Source organism: Etheostoma spectabile, chromosome 1 (genome assembly GCF_008692095.1).
Source record: "Etheostoma spectabile isolate EspeVRDwgs_2016 chromosome 1, UIUC_Espe_1.0, whole genome shotgun sequence".
Taxonomy (NCBI): domain Eukaryota; kingdom Metazoa; phylum Chordata; class Actinopteri; order Perciformes; family Percidae; genus Etheostoma; species Etheostoma spectabile.
In genome coordinates this window covers 16615696-16634922 of record NC_045733.1, presented here as the reverse complement: position 1 = coordinate 16634922, position 19227 = coordinate 16615696, and the positions used below count along the sequence as shown (strand labels likewise).

The window sequence follows — 19227 nt, the reverse complement described above, 5'->3', positions numbered from 1 at the left end:
TTGTTATTGTTATTTTAGCAGTGCATTATTGAAATGCGCCTAGGCCCGTGCACAGTGCACGCACACTATGCTTGTTACACACACACAGGGAAGTGCAACAGCACACAAACATTCAAAAGATTAATAATACAAATATTACAATGTGAAATAGTATTATTATCTGCTCGCACTCATTAACTTCAAGCCCCAGCAGATCAGTTTCTTCTCCTGAAAATCTGTCCTTCCTGCTTAGCAAATCCATCACAAAAGCAATGTGCCAAGGTACAAACGAGCCTGGCCTTTAAAGGGAATGGAAGATGACACTCTTGATTGCTTTCTTGCATGTTATGACCAAAACACACCTATGATTAATTAAAACAACTAAGTACAACACTTTTGAACCAAGCGCCTGACGCACAGACATTTCTTTCCGCCGTTTAACTAGCAAAATTGGATTGGTACACGCCCTAAACGCACCTGCGCCAGGCGCTTCACGCCGTATGCTTAGATTGTTAAAATACGGTGCTCTGCCTTATAATGAACACATCACTAAATGAACCATTCACAATGTATTATGGTTATTTCTGATGCTTGATTCTCATCACAGTTATCTCTCTTTTATAGTGATAGTGACATAACAAAAGATCATGGTTTGCTGACATCTTCTCTTTTTTTTTGTGTACACACAACTTGATGCTTTTAATCATTTTAGTTTCTAGTTATTTTCAAGTGTTGATTTTTATGCTCACGTTCATGTGACAGTCACCGGTGGCAATCTAAGCTCTTACATTTAGGAGTTATTCTATGTACAAGAATCCTCCCTATTGAAGTGACTTTTAGCAAGAGCCTTCATTCTGTAGCTGTCCCTACATGACGATTTTGCTACAGACTCCTTTGCAGATGAATTATTTTGGACTTTGTATGTAAGACATAAGATGTACTCATACTTGCAGAATGGACTTGTGTTGTAATTTGGCATGTTGGCCGGCCTTAGTGTCTACCGGTCCAGTAACTGTTACCCTTGGTAAGAGATTGTATTAAAGTTGTCTAAAGGTTGTAGACATAAAAGCTAAGCATAATTTTCCTTGATTGTGTGTTCAGGGATATAGCTAATCTCCAGCCATCAGATCTTTATTAACATAAACAAGAGTGATTATACTCCACACAGTGCTTATGTTCCTCTTTAACTGTATATATAAAGACACTGTATTTTTTCCATTATCTTTGTCTTTCTCTTCAATTTTCCATTCTTTTTATTTAGTCTTTTGAGAGGAAGACATAAGCAGGTTGTTCCAGGGCCAAGTACGCACAGAGAGGGTAAGAAGGTTCAGGGTCAAGAGACACAGTCTCTGACAGGATCGCGTGAACTCAAGTGATACTGGAGTTTTGAAAGTCTTTGCCTTGTGCCAGTATAATAGAGTGGTTGTAACAATGACAAAGCTTACAGCTCCCTGGTGTTGTGTTTGTGTAGGTGGCGAGGCTCTCGATGAGTGTGGACTGAGGTATTTGCTGGCCATGCGTCTTCATACCTGCCTGCTCACTTCTCTGCCCCCCCTCTACCGCATGCAGCTGCTCCACCAGGGTAAACCACACTGCTCATTATACTGCTGCTGTGACACATAAAAAATAAAAAAAAGTGTATGACAATAATAGCACTGTATTGTCAGATTTTCTGGTGATGAGATACAGACTTCTTGTGCATTTAATTTTTGGAATGAACTTCAGACATCTCATTCTCTCCTTACCCCTGTGGCAGGCCTATCAACATGTCACTTTGCATGGGCCTTCCACTCGGAGGCAGAAGAAGAGCTGCTTAACATGGTCCCAGCCATGCAGAGAGGCGACCCACAGTGGTCTGAGCTCAGAGCTGTTGGAGTGGGATGGTGGATACGCAACATCAACACTCTGAGGAAAATGGTGGAGAAGGTACTAGGACAAATTCAGACAACGTTGACAGTTTCTAACATAAGGACAGTGATGCAAATAACTAACTTGGAAAGGACATATGGACAAAAAAGATAACAGTGATATTTTAGACCATTTGCAAAACATTCTGCAAAAGGGGAAGGTTGGTGGACAAAAAACAGGTGCACCGACAATTTAATAAAATACTTTAATTTTTATTTTATTGTTTCAGATTTTAGTGTGGGCTATATTCAAGTCATTTTTCTAGTGCTTTGAGGACTTGTTCCACTGGATTCCAGTATCATGAACACAGTAAGCAATGACAAAAAAAACAAGCCGTAGCCAAGGAGAACATGCAGGATTAAAAAAGCATGATGGACTCTTCAGAAGAAGTAATTACTCTCGAGTTTCTGCGCGGTAAAGTCACCGGACGACACAATCTTCTGAGCACAGCCAAACTGAGAAATACAGAGAGCGTTGTGTGGAGCTTTGTAGAAACTCATTCGGCAATGGCTTGATGTTCATTAATATCAAAAAGTTATGTACTAAATCTTTAAAATGTATCTTTGCAAATAGAGCATTTTGGTCAGGTGTTCCTTTCATATATAGACTTTCTGTTGTTCAGCCATCAAACCTATGCTGATTGCAAAATTCAAAGACAGTGTGACTCTCCGTACTAACCAACTGAATTGTACATTGTTTTTACAGGAATCACACTGTTTTTAATGATAAGCACCTAGGATTCTTGTGAAGAGCTAAGCTATTGTAACTATTGTACATACAGTAGGTCTTTAACAGTAGCTAAATAAGTACTGCATTTGTACTGGCATGTGTGACGATCTGCAGTGAGTGTTTTGATATTTTGTTTCCTATGTAAGTGATAACTGCGATTGTTGATTGAGTAACTATAACGTTTGTGTGTAATAAGGTAGGTAAAGCTGCGTTCCAGAGACACAACGATCCTTTAGATGCTGCTCTATTCTTCTTGGCCATGAAGAAGAAGGCTGTGCTGTGGGGACTCTTCAGGTAGGACATTGTTTCTAAACACATAATTTGTTTTAATTGAGTTACTGTTTAGTTTCAATAAAGTTTCTCACAAAACCTTTATGTGATACTAAGCTTTGTGCTTTGTTCTCTCTCAGGTCTCAGCATGATGAGAAGATGACTCAGTTTTTCAAGAACAACTTCACTGAAGACCGCTGGCGAAAAGCAGCTCTGAAAAATGCTTTCTCCCTGCTGGGAAAGCAGCGTTTTGAACAGTCCGCTGCCTTTTTCCTACTGGCTGGATCACTCAAAGACGCCATAGAGGTGTGAACAGCACACACGCTTTCACACGAAAACACATAGCTTATTACTATTGAGTCTGCTTCAACACTTCATTGCCATTTCCCTCACAGTGGACACTTGGCATACCCTTGTTTTATGGAAATACAATATCACTCCAATTACTAATTAACTAGTAACTAACTAACTAGTCTAAATTACACTGATAAAATGCAATAAAAGGCTGGACGGTTTCCCTCAGCCAGGGTTTTAATGTTGCAGTCAAAATATGCAGATAGCAAAAAAAGGAAATGTAAGCATGAGCTTTGAATGCTTCAGCTACATATATTGCTTACAGTGCAAATTACTACCTCACAATTCCTTAAAGTTCTGCTTTTTATTGCTTACATAATACTAAATACTTTCCTACTTCTTAATTTCTTACTAAACTGCATCTTTAATCCGGTTTTTCCTCTTCACTGCTGTTACGTGTTGTATAGGTGTTGCTGGAGAAGATGGAGGATCTCCAGTTAGCCATGATAGTAGCAAGACTGTATGAGGCTGACTTTGAGAATTCATCCACCTGCCAAGGCCTCCTTTATGAGAAGGTCCTGGGCTGTAACAAGGATGGAAGTGGTTACCACTGTTCCAGACTGCACCCTGACCCTTTCCTCCGCAGCATAGCCTACTGGATCATGAAGGATTATACCCAAGCCCTAGACACACTGTTGGAACGAATCCCCAAAGAGGATGATGAGAACCCTGGTCAGTTGGTTGCACATTTCTGTATTGCACAGCAAGATCCACTAAAACCTGTAAAACTTGTGTTCATTTTTTTGAATTATGTGCTTTGTGTAAAGGCTTTGTCTTTCTCCTTTTCCTCATCCCTCTGTGATAGATGTGATGGTGAAAGCTTGCAACCCTGTGGTGTTTAGTTTCTATAACTACCTGAGGACACACCCTTTGATCATCCGTCGCCACTTTGCAAATCCAGAGGCTCCTGCGACAACTGTGGGCCTCACTGCTGAGAAAAGCAGTGCAGTTGAGATCAACCTTATAGAGCGCAAACTGTTCTTCACTACTGCCAATGCACACTTCAAGGTGGGCTAATCAAAAATATGGCCACTTAGTCCAATCCAGTTATTCTGATACAGTTGGGACCTAGTATTTGTATCTATCTATAGTATCTATCTCTTATATTACAGTTGTTTTACAGACTTATACAATGTTAATTTTGAAAGAAAACATGTGAATGTTATATAGTAAATGTTTAGTCATGGTTTTAATCAAATGTAAATGTTCTGTAGGTCGGATGCCCAGTTCTGGCTCTGGAAGTGCTTTCTAAAATACCCAAAGTTACCAAGAAATCTAGCTCCTCCCCCCTCAGCAAAGCTTCATCCAAAGCCAACTTGAACTCCAGCCAACCCCTGGAAAATGGCACCCAGGGAGGCGTGGAATGGGGCTCCCCTGCAGCCAATGCCTGGGGAGGAAATGATAGTGCGGGTGGGTTGGACTGGATCCAGCCTTTGGTCAAGGTGGAGGAAGACACTCTGAAGCTGGACTGGGAAGAAGACAAGGAAGATGATGAAGAAGAGGATGATGATGGTCTGAGTATGAAGAAACCAGAGGCTGAGACCAAAGGAGACGAAGTCGCACAGGTAGGAATAATTATCATGGGTACCAAAGACGTCACCTCCAACATGCTTACCGCCATATTTGTTCCCGACACAGGGACAGAGCTAGGCTACAAATACAGAAGTTTTTAGACACAGTCATGGCTACAGCACCTCACCTTTAGCATCTAAATGAGACTATAAATAAATATATAAATACATTGTTATTTGCAAAAAACATTATTATTATTATTATTATTGGTTGTGATCCATATTTATTACCTCCAACTGGATTTTACCTTGTACATAATCCATACACCAGAGATATTCTGAAGGCCTTCAAGAGTACAAATGTCTATCAATACGCTAGGTCTGACACTTGGATAAAAAACAAATATATGTGATAACCGCACATCGAACGTGTTATTTTGGTGGTGGTTAAGTCTAGATTGATCATACTAGTAGCTGGCAAGTTTTTAGTTAAAGGGCTAAAAGCTGACATTACAGAGTTGAATCAAAAACAATTTTTGACACATTTGTATTAATGTAAATAAATGATGAACCACAGTGGAACACATAGAAGCTATCAGACTAATCAATATAGCTAAAGTGATACATTGGGTTAAACGGCAACATTTGTTACATCGCACTGGAGTTAACTTATTGGAAATATGTGGCTCACATCAGATCTGCCGGTGACATGGCGCGATGTTAAAAATAGCTGCTACACGTGAATTTCGCAGACAATCAACAGCAAAATCTTTGGATGGAAAAAATAAAAAATCAGTTATCTAAGTTACAACCAGATTGAGTTAGAAAAACAGTTTTGTGTTTCTATGTGCGATAGTAATTCTACCTACGGTCTTTAAGTTTGCGGGCCAACTTTGTCCTCTGGAATAAAATTGTAGTCCGGGTGTTCTTTTACAAAAGCACAACTACCTCGAGTAGTTGTGGTTGCTGACGTAGGTAGTTGCAACCGGACAAAAAAATAGCAGCGACACAGCACTGTGACGTCAGGTAGTCCCTATGAATATCTAGAATGCATTAGAACAATTACTGGAACTGTTGTAGGATAGGTTGATTATACATACTTAAAACATTAAGAAGTTCTCTTTTTTAAATATAATCTAACGTTTTTAAAAAGTACATTAAAAAAGTTATAAGGTTATAAGGTATTGTTGTATATTATTGTTCACTTTTAATTCATAAACTACAGCATGTCTGTCCTAAACTAGAACAGCAAACAGACTCATGTAAATAAAAGTGTTTTGACTAGGACAGTTCCTATGCTGATTTAACTGGGATATACAATAGGGCCATTACGTGATTCACAACCCAGAATGTTGGCATTCAAATGAAACTCTATTAGATGTAGCATCTCAGACAAAAGTAGCGGGACTGTCATGACCCTGGGCCAGGAGGGGTTCAAATGTATTAAGAGATAAGACTTCCTGTAAGACTTCAATCATTGCTATAGATATGACAAATAATGACGTATTGACCCTCAGGTTCTTAATGGAATTCAAATTGGTAATTTGCTAAATAAAGCCTTACAATGTTAAAAAATTGATATTTTTTAAGTCTGCACACAGATCTGATTTATGGAAGCCTGTAGAAAGACTTGAATTTTAAATTTGGAGCCCTGAAGACTCTGGACTTCACAGGAATGCTCCTGTAAGGTGACTGAACTCAACTTTCATATATTTCAGGGTGAGTCAGAGGTGGACGTGATAGCAGAGCAGCTGAAGTTTCGCGCCTGTCTGAAGATCCTGATGACAGAACTGCGTACTTTGGCAACAGGCTTTGAGGTGGATGGAGGGAAGCTCCGCTTTCAGCTCTACAGTTGGCTAGAGAAGGAGATAGCAGCCATGCATACAATCTGCAACTACAAGGTACACTTTGAGCATATTTGATGTGATGTATGCAACTTTATATTTGCTTGTGTGCTGTTTTTCCTGGTTGACCATGGTTATTCAGCATTAACTGTGTTTACACAAAGGTGGAGGGGAAGGAGGAGGATTCAGAGGTGGAGCGCTGGAGAGAGCGTACAGCATCAGTGGACATATCAGACGATGCCCTGGAGCGCACAGAGGCCGGGGCTTACGAGCGTCACCAGATGGAGCGACGTCGTCTTCAGGCCAAGCAGCAGCACTCTGAGAGGCGCAAGGCGTGGCTGAGGAAGAACCAGGCGCTGCTGAGGGTGTTTCTGTCCTACTGTAGCCTTCATGGAGCCAAGGGAGGAGGAGTCACCTCTGTTCGCATGGAGCTTCTATTCCTTCTGCAAGAGAGCCAGCAGGTACACATACACTCTCATAAAACCATATATGTTATGTAATTCTACTGGATTAATGCGAAAAAAATCTTCAGCTAAAATAAAATCTACATCTTCCTGTCTCACTCTGTAGGAGACCACAGTTAAGCAGCTGCAGTCTCCTCTGCCTCTGCCTACTACACTGCCTCTGCTATCAGCTTGCATTGCCCCCACCAAGACGGTCATAGCCAATCCAGTTCTTCACCTCAGCAACCACATTCACGACATCCTCCACACCGTCACCTTAATGGAGACCCCGCCGCATCCTGACATCATAGATGATCGGGTCAGAACTCAAATAGGAATCTAACTTTAAATAGACTAAGTTTTGGCTCTGCAACCTTTTTCTACAGTCATCTGAAGTTGTTAATTTTGATGTTTAATAAGGTATATGTGTCTGTCTTTTACCCTCAGGTGAATGCTCTGCACACTCTAGCAGCATCTCTGTCTGCTTGCATCTATCAAGCACTGTGTGACAGCCACAGTTACAGGTAACTGACCCTCTGCAGTGCAGTGCCACAGTCTAACAGTCTCTGCAAGATTTGATTTGCTTTCCTGCTGCTCGTCTTTTCTCTCTCTTATACGGCATGATTGGAAGTTAAAGTAGTAGTTAAACATGTTGGGGAATTTGCTCTTCATCCTAAGCTTAGCTAACTGCACCCCAAATTTATCACAAACAAAGAGATTGAAAAGTATCTTCACATTTCCTTCTAGAAAAGAAAGCCAATGACTGTGTTCCCTAAAATGTTGAACCTACACTACATGTTTTTATGGTTGTTGTGACTCACGATTTACCTTGCTGTTGTTGTTTTTTCAGCAGCCAGACAGAAACCAACCAGTTCACAGGGATGGTGTACCAGGGCCTGTTGCTCAGTGAGAGGAAACGACTCCGTACAGAAAGCATTGAAGAACATATTACTCCCAACTCTGCTCCTGCACAGTGGCCAGGTAACAGTCCTTGTGTTACCAACCACTGGCATTTTTGGGGTTAGATTGAGTTAGACTCTTTACTAAAGGCATAAAATAAGAAATTCTATTTAAAAAAGTGACAAATTTACTATCGAGGATGGCTATTCAATAACATTTTGGTTTTTATACTCACAATAATTGTTTTAATGAGATTAAAGATAATTTTCCAGAAGCCTCACATAATGCATAGACATGGCAATTTACATATGTGTCAGCATCAAAGACATTATTCAGAGAGAATATGAAAAGCAGAGAGAGCAGAGCAAAGCAGGCAGTCTGTGTTTATGCAGAGGCAGATGGTGTTCTATAATAGGAGCTTCATTGCCTCTGGGAAGGAAACGGAAAGACATAGACTGATCACGCCATCTTGCAAATGTTCTAGAGCCCGACCGATATATCGGCGGGCCAATATTATCGGACGATATTAGGCATTTCCCAATCTATTGGTATCATCATTTATAATGGTTGATTACAAACAAAAAGATTAAATATTCATTCATCACAATCATTTATAATTACAAATAATATATTCTGATAAACTAATATTGAAAAAATAAAAACGACGACTGTCAACCATGTTATGTGTTAGCGTTGTATGGTTTGTCCACCAGTACAACGTCCCTGTTCGCAACACTGATTTTTTTTTGTTAATGTGTTTTTGTTTAAAGGACTAAATTTTATATCTTAAGTTTGTATTTTTATACATTTTATTTATCAGAACTTTAATATATGTTGATGTTCCTCTGTTCTGACAATAAAATAAATTATTATCATATTATTTTAGTGATAGCTCATAAATAACTACAAATAACTAATGTTAGGGAAGTCTGTTTATGTTTTGTAACGCGTTCCTGGATTTGTTTTTAAAATATATATCGACATATCGGATTTTTAAATAACCAAATATTTGTATTGGTATCGGCCTTAAAAATCCTTTATCGGTCAGGCTTTAAAATATTCCATAAATGGGTTCTGTATTGTGCAGAGATAGTGTTTTGTTCTTTTGAAGAAGTGTTATGCAGTGTCTATCTTTTACTCAAATGCCATATTGTGTGTATGTGTGTCCTCTCTCTGCAGGTGTGTCATCCCTGATTTCTCTGTTGACGTCTGCCAGAGAGGAGGACCAGCCGAGGCTCAACGTGCTGCTGTGTGAAGGGGTCATGGCTGTTTATCTAGCACTGCTCATTCATGGTCTGGGCACTCACAGCAGCAATGAACTCTTCCGCCTTGCAGCACATCCCCTCAACAACCGCATGTGGGCCGCAGTCTTTGGGGGAGGGGCCAAAGTCGTTATTAAGCCAAAGAGGCCTGAGACCCCACCAGGTAAAATTATTACTTTGTTTTAATTTTTTTAATTACTAATACCTTTTATATCCATAATCACCATCATCGTTGTCTTTTGTCTGCCTTCCTGGTCTTTAAAATCTGTCCCTCTCCATATACTCTTTTCTTGCCGTTGTCCTCTTCATCTGTTGACTTTTTACATTCTGACTTATTTGTGATCTAAGGCAATGCTCCTATTGCACTGACCTGTCTACGTAGTTACATATACATACACCTAGTTGTGTCCTGTTGATGCTCCTAAGATGCTGCTGCTTTGTAGTGTCTTCTGTGAGTGTGCCCTCTGCCCTGTGTCCCAGTGCCAGCTGATTTTGAGGCAGCCAGGCCAGAGGACTCTCAAGAGGCAGGAAGACCTGAGCAGAGCAGCCTCACCCCAAACCCCACTCCCACCCCCACTGACACCCAGCGCCCCAAACGACCCCCTCCTCCCGTTTCAAGGGGAGAGGGGTTGGGCACTGTGGCACAAGCAACTAAAGCCAGCTGTGAGTAACTGGGCTGGTGGATTGCAGTGCTGGTTTGCAGGATTGCAGTGCATGGTAATTGTACAGGTTTGCATTGTTGCAGATGCTTGACTTACTTCCCACCCCCTCTCGTGCAGCTCCTGTTGAATGCCCATAACAAACAACAAAGCTCACTAATGCTATGAATACATTGTCATCTGTGTTCTATGCTATAAGCCAACAGTTGTGTGTATTTCTGTCTGTGTGTGTGTGTATGTGTGTGTGTTTGTGTGTACTGCAGTGCATGTACATGTTGTTAATGTCCTCCATGCTCATCTCATTGTGTCATTCCTATTGTGCCATCAAAGCAACAGCTGGGCCTAGCAAGGAGTGTTCAGAGGCCAAGGCTGATCATCCGTCTCAGACTAAATCTGAATCTGAGACTGAACCAGGTACACCTTGAGAGGCTGTTAGACAATGAAATAGTATTGTAGAGCTGAAACTGCATAACTAGTTCTGTTTTGTTTGTTTGTAGTGCTAAATTAAAAAAAGAAATGTGACCTAAGTTTCTGTATATCAGTAGTTTGTAGTAGAGGTAATAACTGTATCATAAACTGATAGTAGCTCTTGTGTGATAGCTGTTTGTCTGCATCAGATTTTTGCAGACAATTTCCTGAGAAGCTGCGCTGTTTACGAGTGTGTTGACTAAACTTGACATTGTTCATTCATATTCATAAGGCCAACATAATCTGTGCTCACATTGTATTTGTGGGAGAGGAAGTTATGGGCTGGCATTTAGACTCAATATCACTGCAGAGTCTAAGATAGCTCTCAGCCAAGAGCCTTTATAGTGCTGGTTAGGGGGATCTTAAATGCCAGCTAGATGATAGGAATCACTTTGACAAATGTTAAAACTCTGCCCTTTTGAGTCCCCGTGCAGAATTACATGCATGTCTTAAAGACAGCCATACACAAATGTTACACATTTTCTCATAAGAACTCTGGACAAAATCCAACAAATAAGCTGGCACTTTGTTCTAAGTTGCCCTTTCACACATGTAGCACAAGACAGGAGATTGTCTGTGTCAGACGCCATTTCACTTTGTGGAAATTCCCTGTTTGGTTTAGGCAAGGGCTGGCACCTGGGTAGAAGGTAGAACATGACGCAGATTACACTGCCGTCATTCAGCTGTTTTTTTTATTTGGTCATAAACAATAATTATACAATCAGTACCCAACCTTACCGACAGATGTTCCAGTTTGACATTTTTGTTGCCATGTTTGTGTAAATCACCTTCTTCTTCACCCTCGGATCTTCGGTTTGTTTTTGTAAATGTCATCACTCTGTTGCTGTGAATTCTCCGGTCAGTGACCTGCTCTATTCACGTACAGTATGGACGCAATCGGACATTTCGCAGTCTGTGTGCTAGGAAGCTGGCAGGGTAAAATCTGTTTGATGTCCGGTCCAACTGATTCAGACATTTGTGTTCTCACATACAGCTCCTCCGGGTAATGTCTAGATAATATAAGGGTTGCAGTGCAAGGAGCTACAGTTGCCTCTTTATCATGTTCCAATACACACTCATTTTCAAACAAAATAAACATCTTACAGTCACCAATGTCATTGTGTTTGTCTCCCTTAAAGTGCTGAGGATACAAGAAAACGCTTAGCACATGACGGCTGAACGAATTTGCCATGATTGTTTGATGTGTTTTTTGTGTGTATTTTGTGCCACGCACTACATCAAATGTACACTGATTCAATTATGTTATGGTCTGTGTAGCATCTGTGTCTAACTGCACTGTCTACTCTGGTTTTTGTCTTGTCTTGTTTTGTCTGGTGCGATGCCAGAATTTGTCTCCCAGGATAATGGTGCAGGTTTGTGCACAATCTAGTGTGTATTACCCTGTGCTTCCATCTTAAACGTCTGTATTTGTGCTTTCTGGATTTCTTTTTCAATTATAATACACTTTATTTTGACTGCCATGACTCAAAAAAGTCATAGAACTAAAAGTTTTAATAGTTAAAAGTTTATTTTTCAGCTCTGTTGTGGATGGAGGGTATACTGTCCTGTGTGTAGGGTGTGGGTGCAGTTCAATTCCTCCTGATCTATTTCTTGACCTTATTTCTGCTTTAACATGAATTTCAGCTTGACTTAATAATTTGTACAAAAGTGCAGCGTACTGCAGTCTGCTGCAAACTGATGTTATCAGAGTTCAATGTGTTTGAAAGATACCATCTCTTCATTCTTCTCTCCCCGCAGTGGCTCCCCCTCAGCCCCCAGCGGAGGATGTGGACCGATACAGACGTAGGTTCAACATGAGGATGCTTGTTCCTGGGCGCCCTGTAAAGGAAACACCAGCCACCCCACCTCCTGTGCCCACAGAGAGACCCACATACAGGGAGAAGTTCATTCCCCCAGAGCTGAGCATGTGGGACTACTTTGTGGCCAAAGTAAGGCATTAAATTCTACATAGGTGGAATCGACTAATGAGAACTGTGACTCATACTCTGAAGGTTATTAATAAGTTATTCCTCAATCTTTCACTCTCCATCTGCCTTTTTTCCCTTTACTTTTTCCTCTTCCCTCATTATTTCCACCCTCTCAGCCCTTCCTGCCGCTGTCAGACAGCAATGCTCTTTGTGACTCAGACGAAAGCGGCGCAGAGGATGATGAAGGTGACGACGACGCCTTCCTTTCTGACACACAGATAACGGAGCACTCTGACCCCAACTCCTACAGGTGGGGCTTAACCTGTTATATTTTTTTTGCCATGTAATTCTGAGACTTTGCTTTAGATTTGAAACTTGCATGTATGTCTGTGTGGTACATAGTTGGTCTCTGATCCGCCTGGTCATGGTGAAACTGGCTCATCACAACGTCAAGAACTTTCTCCCTCTCACTGGCCTCAACTTCACAGGTACACTCTGTCCTCCCCATTGATCCCAAACAGATCCTTAAATCTAATATACAGTAAGATCTATTCTTTATGAAGATACTTTAGTATTATTTGATAATCATTTGTATGAATAAACTATTCATTGTCATTGCTGCTGCCTGTACGGAGTATATACTGTAAATCTGTATGTGTTTGTATCACAGACCTGCCAGTCGTCTCCCCTCTTAGCAACGCTGTGTTAAAGACCATAGAGAATTGGGAGCAGCTTCTGCTGGAGCGAATGAACAGCTTTGACGGACCGCCTCCCAACTACATCAACACTTACCCTACCGACCTTAGCGCAGGAGGTGGCCCCGCCATACTCCGACACAAGGCCATGCTGGAGCCAGACAACACACCCTTCAAGTGAGTATTAAATCATACATACAAGAATATAGACACACTATCACACACTATGTCTGTAAGCAAGAGCATTTTGCATCATTTTATTTGACTTCAGAATAGATTATGGCAATCCTAACATTAACACTACTTTAGAAGAGTGAATGACAACCACTGCAATGCTAACGCTAACACAAACTTACTCCTATTCTAAAAGAACTTTAGTGTAGCTCAGGAGCCCACCTAGGTACAATAGATCAATCAAAGAGGATGCACCCAGCAATTAGACCAATAAACAAGCTATTTAAATACTGTACAGCACCACGTAGGTGCACTATATTACAGAGGAAAGGAAACTACAATAATAAAATGATCTTGGCTTTATTTGCCCTTTCTACGTCAACAATGCTTAAATGTGTTTCAAATAACACAGAACAGATTTCAATCACTTTTGCCGTATCAGATAATATGGTCTTCCATTAAATTGAAAATAAACCATGACATAAGTGGATGCCATCATAAGTGACCAAATTTGTCCATATATTTTCTCTCAGGACAAAGAACCATCAGTCCTTTCCAGCCCGACGCCTTTGGCATTTCCTGGTCAAACAGGAAGTTCTTCAGGAGACTTTGATCCGTTACATCTTTACTAAGAAAAGGAAGCAGAGTGAGGTCAGCAGTCCACATGCATGTACAAATATCTGCTTGGTTTTTTTTCAATCGGTGTTCATTAGCCATGATGATTAAACCCACCATTGTTTTATTTAACAAGTAGTGTTAGTTCATATTTACACCAGATTTTTTTATTTCCCCTAACACAATTACTGTACTGGCCTCAATACAAGCATTGCCACAAAAACAAATAAGACTATAGTCTCATTTTCATTAGTGGGTTTGTCTCACATTTAACTACAAAAGGTTTAAAATTGATCTATAAAACAAAAATGACCCTTTTGACTGGCGCTAGTTACTGTCAATAAACTCTAAATTGCCAAGATTGACACATTAAGATACATTGTGACAGTTCTTGAAAAAAAGTAGCTTAAAGATTATCATGACAATGGTGATTGCTGAGATGTGTAATAGTCATCAAACAACTGACATGCAGCCAAGAAATGTAGTGACAGCATGTCATGTTAGAAGACAGAAGAAGCCTACAAAATGCAGTCAGAAAAAAAGATGTGAAGTGTGCAAATATGTGACTAAAAACTGGTGTTATTTTTTGAAATACCTAAATAAGAATGCAATGTTGCTGTTTGTTTTTTATGAAAGGTATTTCAAAAGTCAAGGACATTGTACTGTATATGGGCCAATTCAGTATATCTTTTAACTTCACTTTAATTGTTTTTGCACAGCATGCCTATCGCTTGTTACCCATAAGAATGCAAAACAGAAGTTACAAACTATCCACAGTCATTTGCATTGCAAGACACTTCAGATTGGAGATGGTGATTTATAGAGGTCTTTATCTGAGGCCTTAAACTTTGATCGTTTGCTTCAGTAAATGAATATATTGTAATACACAAAGAAGTGCTCACTGAGCATTTATCTCTCTTGTTGATATTTGTTTTGTTGTCATTATCATTGCTTTGACTCCTTAGAATATTGGACAGTTCACTGCCTTCTTATAACCAATTTCCCCCGGTTGCACAACGGCTGCGGATCGGCTCGGCTGCGTGTCAGCTCCGGTTCCAGGTCTTGAGTTTTTGCAGAACGGCTGCGGCCATGACTGACAGCTTAAGTCACGAGGACCCACGAGATCTCAAATTAATTTATTCATGTAGAATAGAACCACAAAACCAACAACAGTTTGTTTCCATCCAGAGGAGTAGAGAGGAAACAACTCTGTGATTTTATGGTGTAGTGGAGGGAAATATGATCCACCGTTAGCACTATTCTATTTTATTTTGAAAATTAACCGGATTATTTATTTTGTTACCGTGCTCGACCTCATGTCCCAAACTATCTGCCGTGTGCTGAATTTCTGCGAAGCTCTCCGGTGTCCGACAAAGATAGAAGCTCTGCGTATCTGCTCCGGAGGGCTGCGGATCGCCGGAGCTGGGACGGAGTCGGAACACAGCTGTTCTGCAGTCAGTGGAAATACACACATTGACTTTATTGGAAACCTAATGACTCCGCCGCCATTCCGCAACTGGTGGAAATTGGGAGTTAGATGCCATTATTATGTAATCACTTTATTGACAGACTGCTACCGTAGCTGCCCATCCATATTTAGACAATAATCCCATGGATTATGGTCCCATATGCTTGGTATCCTAATTTTACAAAATTAATTTGCTAACCCGATTATTTTTAATTAAACTGTAGTGCCCAGATCTATAGTTTATATTTCCACTTATCCGGCTACATGAGGTCGACTGTGTTTAGAGTTATTCATATTTTATCACTACGTGTACATCAAAGATCATGTCAACCTTTTTACATTTTGTTTTCATTCCACTTTTTATTTTTCTGTGTTTGTGCATGTGTTTTGTCTTGTGCCGTGTTGGTGTGTTCTGTGTCTATATGGCCTGTGTGTGTGTTGTGTAGTCTGTAGAGAACCATATGGACCGTATAAGCCCAAACTGCATAGCAGGAGCTAGCAGTCTCTATAAGGTAGTATCATTTACTGTCCCAGCCACGGCCCTGGCTCTGTCTGTCTGTTTGGGTGAGTCACTGTAAAGCCAAGCTTGAAGGAGCATGAAATTGCATTAAACACGAAAGTGCATTCAACTTTAAATAAAGTAGTGTGCACCAATTGCACTGGGTTTGCATGTTACGGTTGGAGGTAGCACCTTTTGGGTGAAGCTCCTCCCCAGCTTGGCCTGATAGTGACTGGCCATTTTTCTCACATAAAATCAGGCTCCAAGGCTTAAATCTAACGTCCAATTTCTTCCTTTGACTACACACCCACAGTATGACATCACTCACATAACCTGACATCCGATACCTATCAATAACACGTCTCCCTGTGTTTCTCACTCCTTTCTCCTCTCTAGCTGGACTGATTCTGCTGGGCCCAAAAAAAAAGCTCCTCTTAAGAGAGTTGGCACATTCAGTAGAACTACTAACTTGCATGCTCACTGTCAGGGCTGTGAAAGGCTTGCTAACCATTGGAAGTGTTGTCACCAGGAAATCCCGAATCAGTAGTCAAATTTTCAATATTTAATTACCTTTTACATGTGATTACTCATCTCCACCGGTGAATGTGGCTTTGTGCTACCTTTCCATAAAGTGGGAAGTATGTTAAGAGTAACTTGATGGCCCAAAGTGTTTTAGAAGTATATACATTATATTTTCCGTCCTACTCCTCAAGGAAGAAACTTATTTATGAAGAATTTATGAAGAATAGGCTTAGGAGTCCCCTACTGTAGCTTTAACCTTTGAACCTTAATGTATTGGTTGTCTTGGCTTTTCCAGGTGGAGGCAGATATGGGCTACCCAGGAGGCAAAGCTAAAATCATTCATAAGGAGTCTGATATAATCATGGCCTTTGCCATCAATAAGGTAAGTTTGTGTGTGTCAATAATTTCCTAATTATTTCCTAGGACATTTTTTTGGGTAAGTAAAGGGTAAATAGAGATGTTCTGGGACAGCAGCGAATTACATAACCTTTTCCAGGAACCTTCCTCTAAAATGTATGTATATACTGTATATATCATTTTCTTTCTAGGAAATCTTTGCCAAGTCCACCTTTAATGCTCTTGCTCCCTCCTTGCCCCTCTCTGTCCCTTTTCCAGTCTAACTCCAACGAGATAGTGTTAGCCTCCACTCATGATGTTCAGGAGGTGGACGTGTCTACTCTGGTGGCTGTCCAGCCCTACACCTGGATAGGGGACGACATGGATAAGGAGTCCCGCAGGTGAGATACAGATCATTGGTGGCATTTGTCTGTCCTCAAAGAAAGTATTTTAATCATAATTTCAAGTTCTGCATCAATATTTGGCATGATGCTTTATAGTAAGCATGAGAATTGTAGCATGTTTGGGTTTTACACAAACAAAAGTAAAAGAAAATCTCCAGTCCTAACTAGGGATGTCCCGAGCTGATCCTAAGAATCAGTATCAGGTTCCAATCTGTACATATTTTAATGACTCCTATCAAGCCCATTAAATGAATATAAGTATTGGATCGGACTTGGTAACGCCAGATACCTAATGTTGGAGGTGTCAGATTGGAATAGAGGCAAAAAATGTCAATTGTAGCAAAAACATAAATTAATTTTTAATAAATAATTGGTTGGCATTGTTGCATTTTCTTCAGCATTTCTGAGTACAGGTCACATTCATTTAACTGATTATTATTATAACTGTTATTATTTACTGTTGGATTTAATGGAAAAATATATATAGATATAATGATAAATAATTCCAGGCCATATTGTCCCTACTGGTTTTCCATCATACTTTCATACTTTGGCCAATATGATTGTAAATAGGTATTAACTTGCTTTCTTTATGGTATTAAAGTCCTAAATTTAGCTTCCCAAACCCTGCAGACATCCTGTGAAATTTGTAAATGGCAGAGTCTTGATGCATCGTATAGGTTTTAAACACCTCTACTCTCAATCGTGGGTTACGGTTGTGTTTTGTGTTTGTTTCATAGCTCTGACGACATAGATCACCGTTCTTCTCAAACCAACATCGCCCAGTCAAGCTCTGTACCCTTTGCACCGCCGCAGATCCCAGTCTCTGCATCCATGCCATGGCTCGGCAGTGGGCAGACCAGCATGGGAGCCAGTGTGGTACGAGTCTATCCGTGCACTAAAAAACACAGATATACAAAAATACAGCCAGACCAGGCAGTGATGGGTATGCAGATCTCAGTAATAGCCAGTAAGGGGAAACTAAGTTCTGTTTTGGAGCCTTAATGGCATAGAATATATGCTATCTTTCTTTTCATAACATGCATTAGATGCATAAGTAACGTTTTAGATGTAAACTTGATGAAAACATATGATGCAAAATTAAAAAGGCAATTTGCCATTTGGATTTCATTCTGCAGTATATGGCTCGATTCACAATTTCAGGAGAAGTTTGTATTTTCAATTCTTATCAATGTTGAGCCAAACTGAGCCGTGCCGACTAAACATCTGGCCTGCTGAGTCTATGGAGGCTGATATAGAGAGGGTTGTGTGTTTGTATCGAAGAGATGGACACAGATAGCAGCAGCTCTCAGCCGATGACCCAAGGTACAGATTTGCGTCACACTTGCACGTGGCGAGGGTTCTCCATGTCCCAGCCATGTTGATAAATTGTGGTGGTGGTGTGTGATACACTGAGCAAGATAGGACAAAGAGTTTCATACAGGTTCAGTGGAATACTGAAGAGGCTTTCTTAAGTGGGCAATAGGGTCTGCTTAGTTACGATCCCAGACATTTAATGGACTCTGAGTCTACAGCATTGTAGTACTCAGCAGTAAGGAACTACCATTGTAAGACATTGTCCAACACTCCTAATATATGATAGTAAGTGTAATAACAAATTAGTGGTAATAAACAGGACTGGGATTAATAAATCGTAAAAGAAATACAATAGAAAAGGCAACGTTTTGTCTAAAGGAAATGTAAGTTAGCTCGCTCACGCTGAAATATGCAGGCAGAAGCACTGCAAACGGGGTAATCGGTCATCTTTGCATATTAATATTCAAATGTTTATGGTCACATCCAGCAGTTTTTGTTTTACCCAGTGAGCAGTGATGCACTGCTCAGTGTATACAACATATACATATACAAAACTCTTTTAATAAAGAAGAATAAATACTTATTTGCTTGTCAATTTTAACAACATCATCAGTGAACATTTGTCAGTAAACTGATGAGTGGTACTGTGAGCCCTGTTTGCAGGTTTCCCACAGATCACATGAAAGTTTTTTATACCTTAATTCATAGACATCTCCTGTCATCTACACTCATGCATTATAAGAAACATTTTGTTTGTTGTTTTTCAGATCATGAAGAGGAATCTAAACAATGTGAAGAGAATGACATCCCATCCCATATATCAGTATTGTAAGTGCCTACATTGAAGCCTCTGCATAGGAGGTCATCGCCGGTATACATTTTAATTTAGATTTTTTCTCAATTAATCTCATCTCTCTCTCTCTCTCTCTCTCTCTCTCTCTC

The 19227-nt window shown here is 40.3% G+C and overlaps 1 protein-coding gene across 3 annotated transcripts in view; it reads left to right on the top strand.

Annotated features, from left to right (window-relative positions):
• Positions 1 to 19227, top strand: part of dmxl2 (Dmx-like 2) — a 45999-nt gene that overhangs the window by 22708 nt on the left and 4064 nt on the right. Inside the window, exons 26-50 of one of the 3 annotated variants that reach the window (XM_032517970.1) lie at positions 1451 to 1561; positions 1736 to 1905; positions 2813 to 2910; positions 3027 to 3192; positions 3648 to 3912; positions 4046 to 4248; positions 4455 to 4805; positions 6470 to 6652; positions 6760 to 7056; positions 7166 to 7357; positions 7486 to 7562; positions 7889 to 8019; positions 9118 to 9363; positions 9681 to 9863; positions 10190 to 10273; positions 12086 to 12276; positions 12432 to 12565; positions 12658 to 12743; positions 12926 to 13127; positions 13658 to 13775; positions 15654 to 15719; positions 16524 to 16610; positions 16844 to 16965; positions 17709 to 17847; positions 19053 to 19113. In XM_032517970.1, coding sequence (XP_032373861.1) covers positions 1451 to 1561; positions 1736 to 1905; positions 2813 to 2910; positions 3027 to 3192; positions 3648 to 3912; positions 4046 to 4248; positions 4455 to 4805; positions 6470 to 6652; positions 6760 to 7056; positions 7166 to 7357; positions 7486 to 7562; positions 7889 to 8019; positions 9118 to 9363; positions 9681 to 9863; positions 10190 to 10273; positions 12086 to 12276; positions 12432 to 12565; positions 12658 to 12743; positions 12926 to 13127; positions 13658 to 13775; positions 15654 to 15719; positions 16524 to 16610; positions 16844 to 16965; positions 17709 to 17847; positions 19053 to 19113 — 3963 coding nt within the window. The remainder of the gene's footprint in view (positions 1 to 1450; positions 1562 to 1735; positions 1906 to 2812; positions 2911 to 3026; positions 3193 to 3647; positions 3913 to 4045; positions 4249 to 4454; positions 4806 to 6469; positions 6653 to 6759; positions 7057 to 7165; positions 7358 to 7485; positions 7563 to 7888; positions 8020 to 9117; positions 9364 to 9680; positions 9864 to 10189; positions 10274 to 12085; positions 12277 to 12431; positions 12566 to 12657; positions 12744 to 12925; positions 13128 to 13657; positions 13776 to 15653; positions 15720 to 16523; positions 16611 to 16843; positions 16966 to 17708; positions 17848 to 19052; positions 19114 to 19227) is intronic. The other 2 variants (XM_032518121.1, XM_032518048.1) reach the window with 2 other exon arrangements.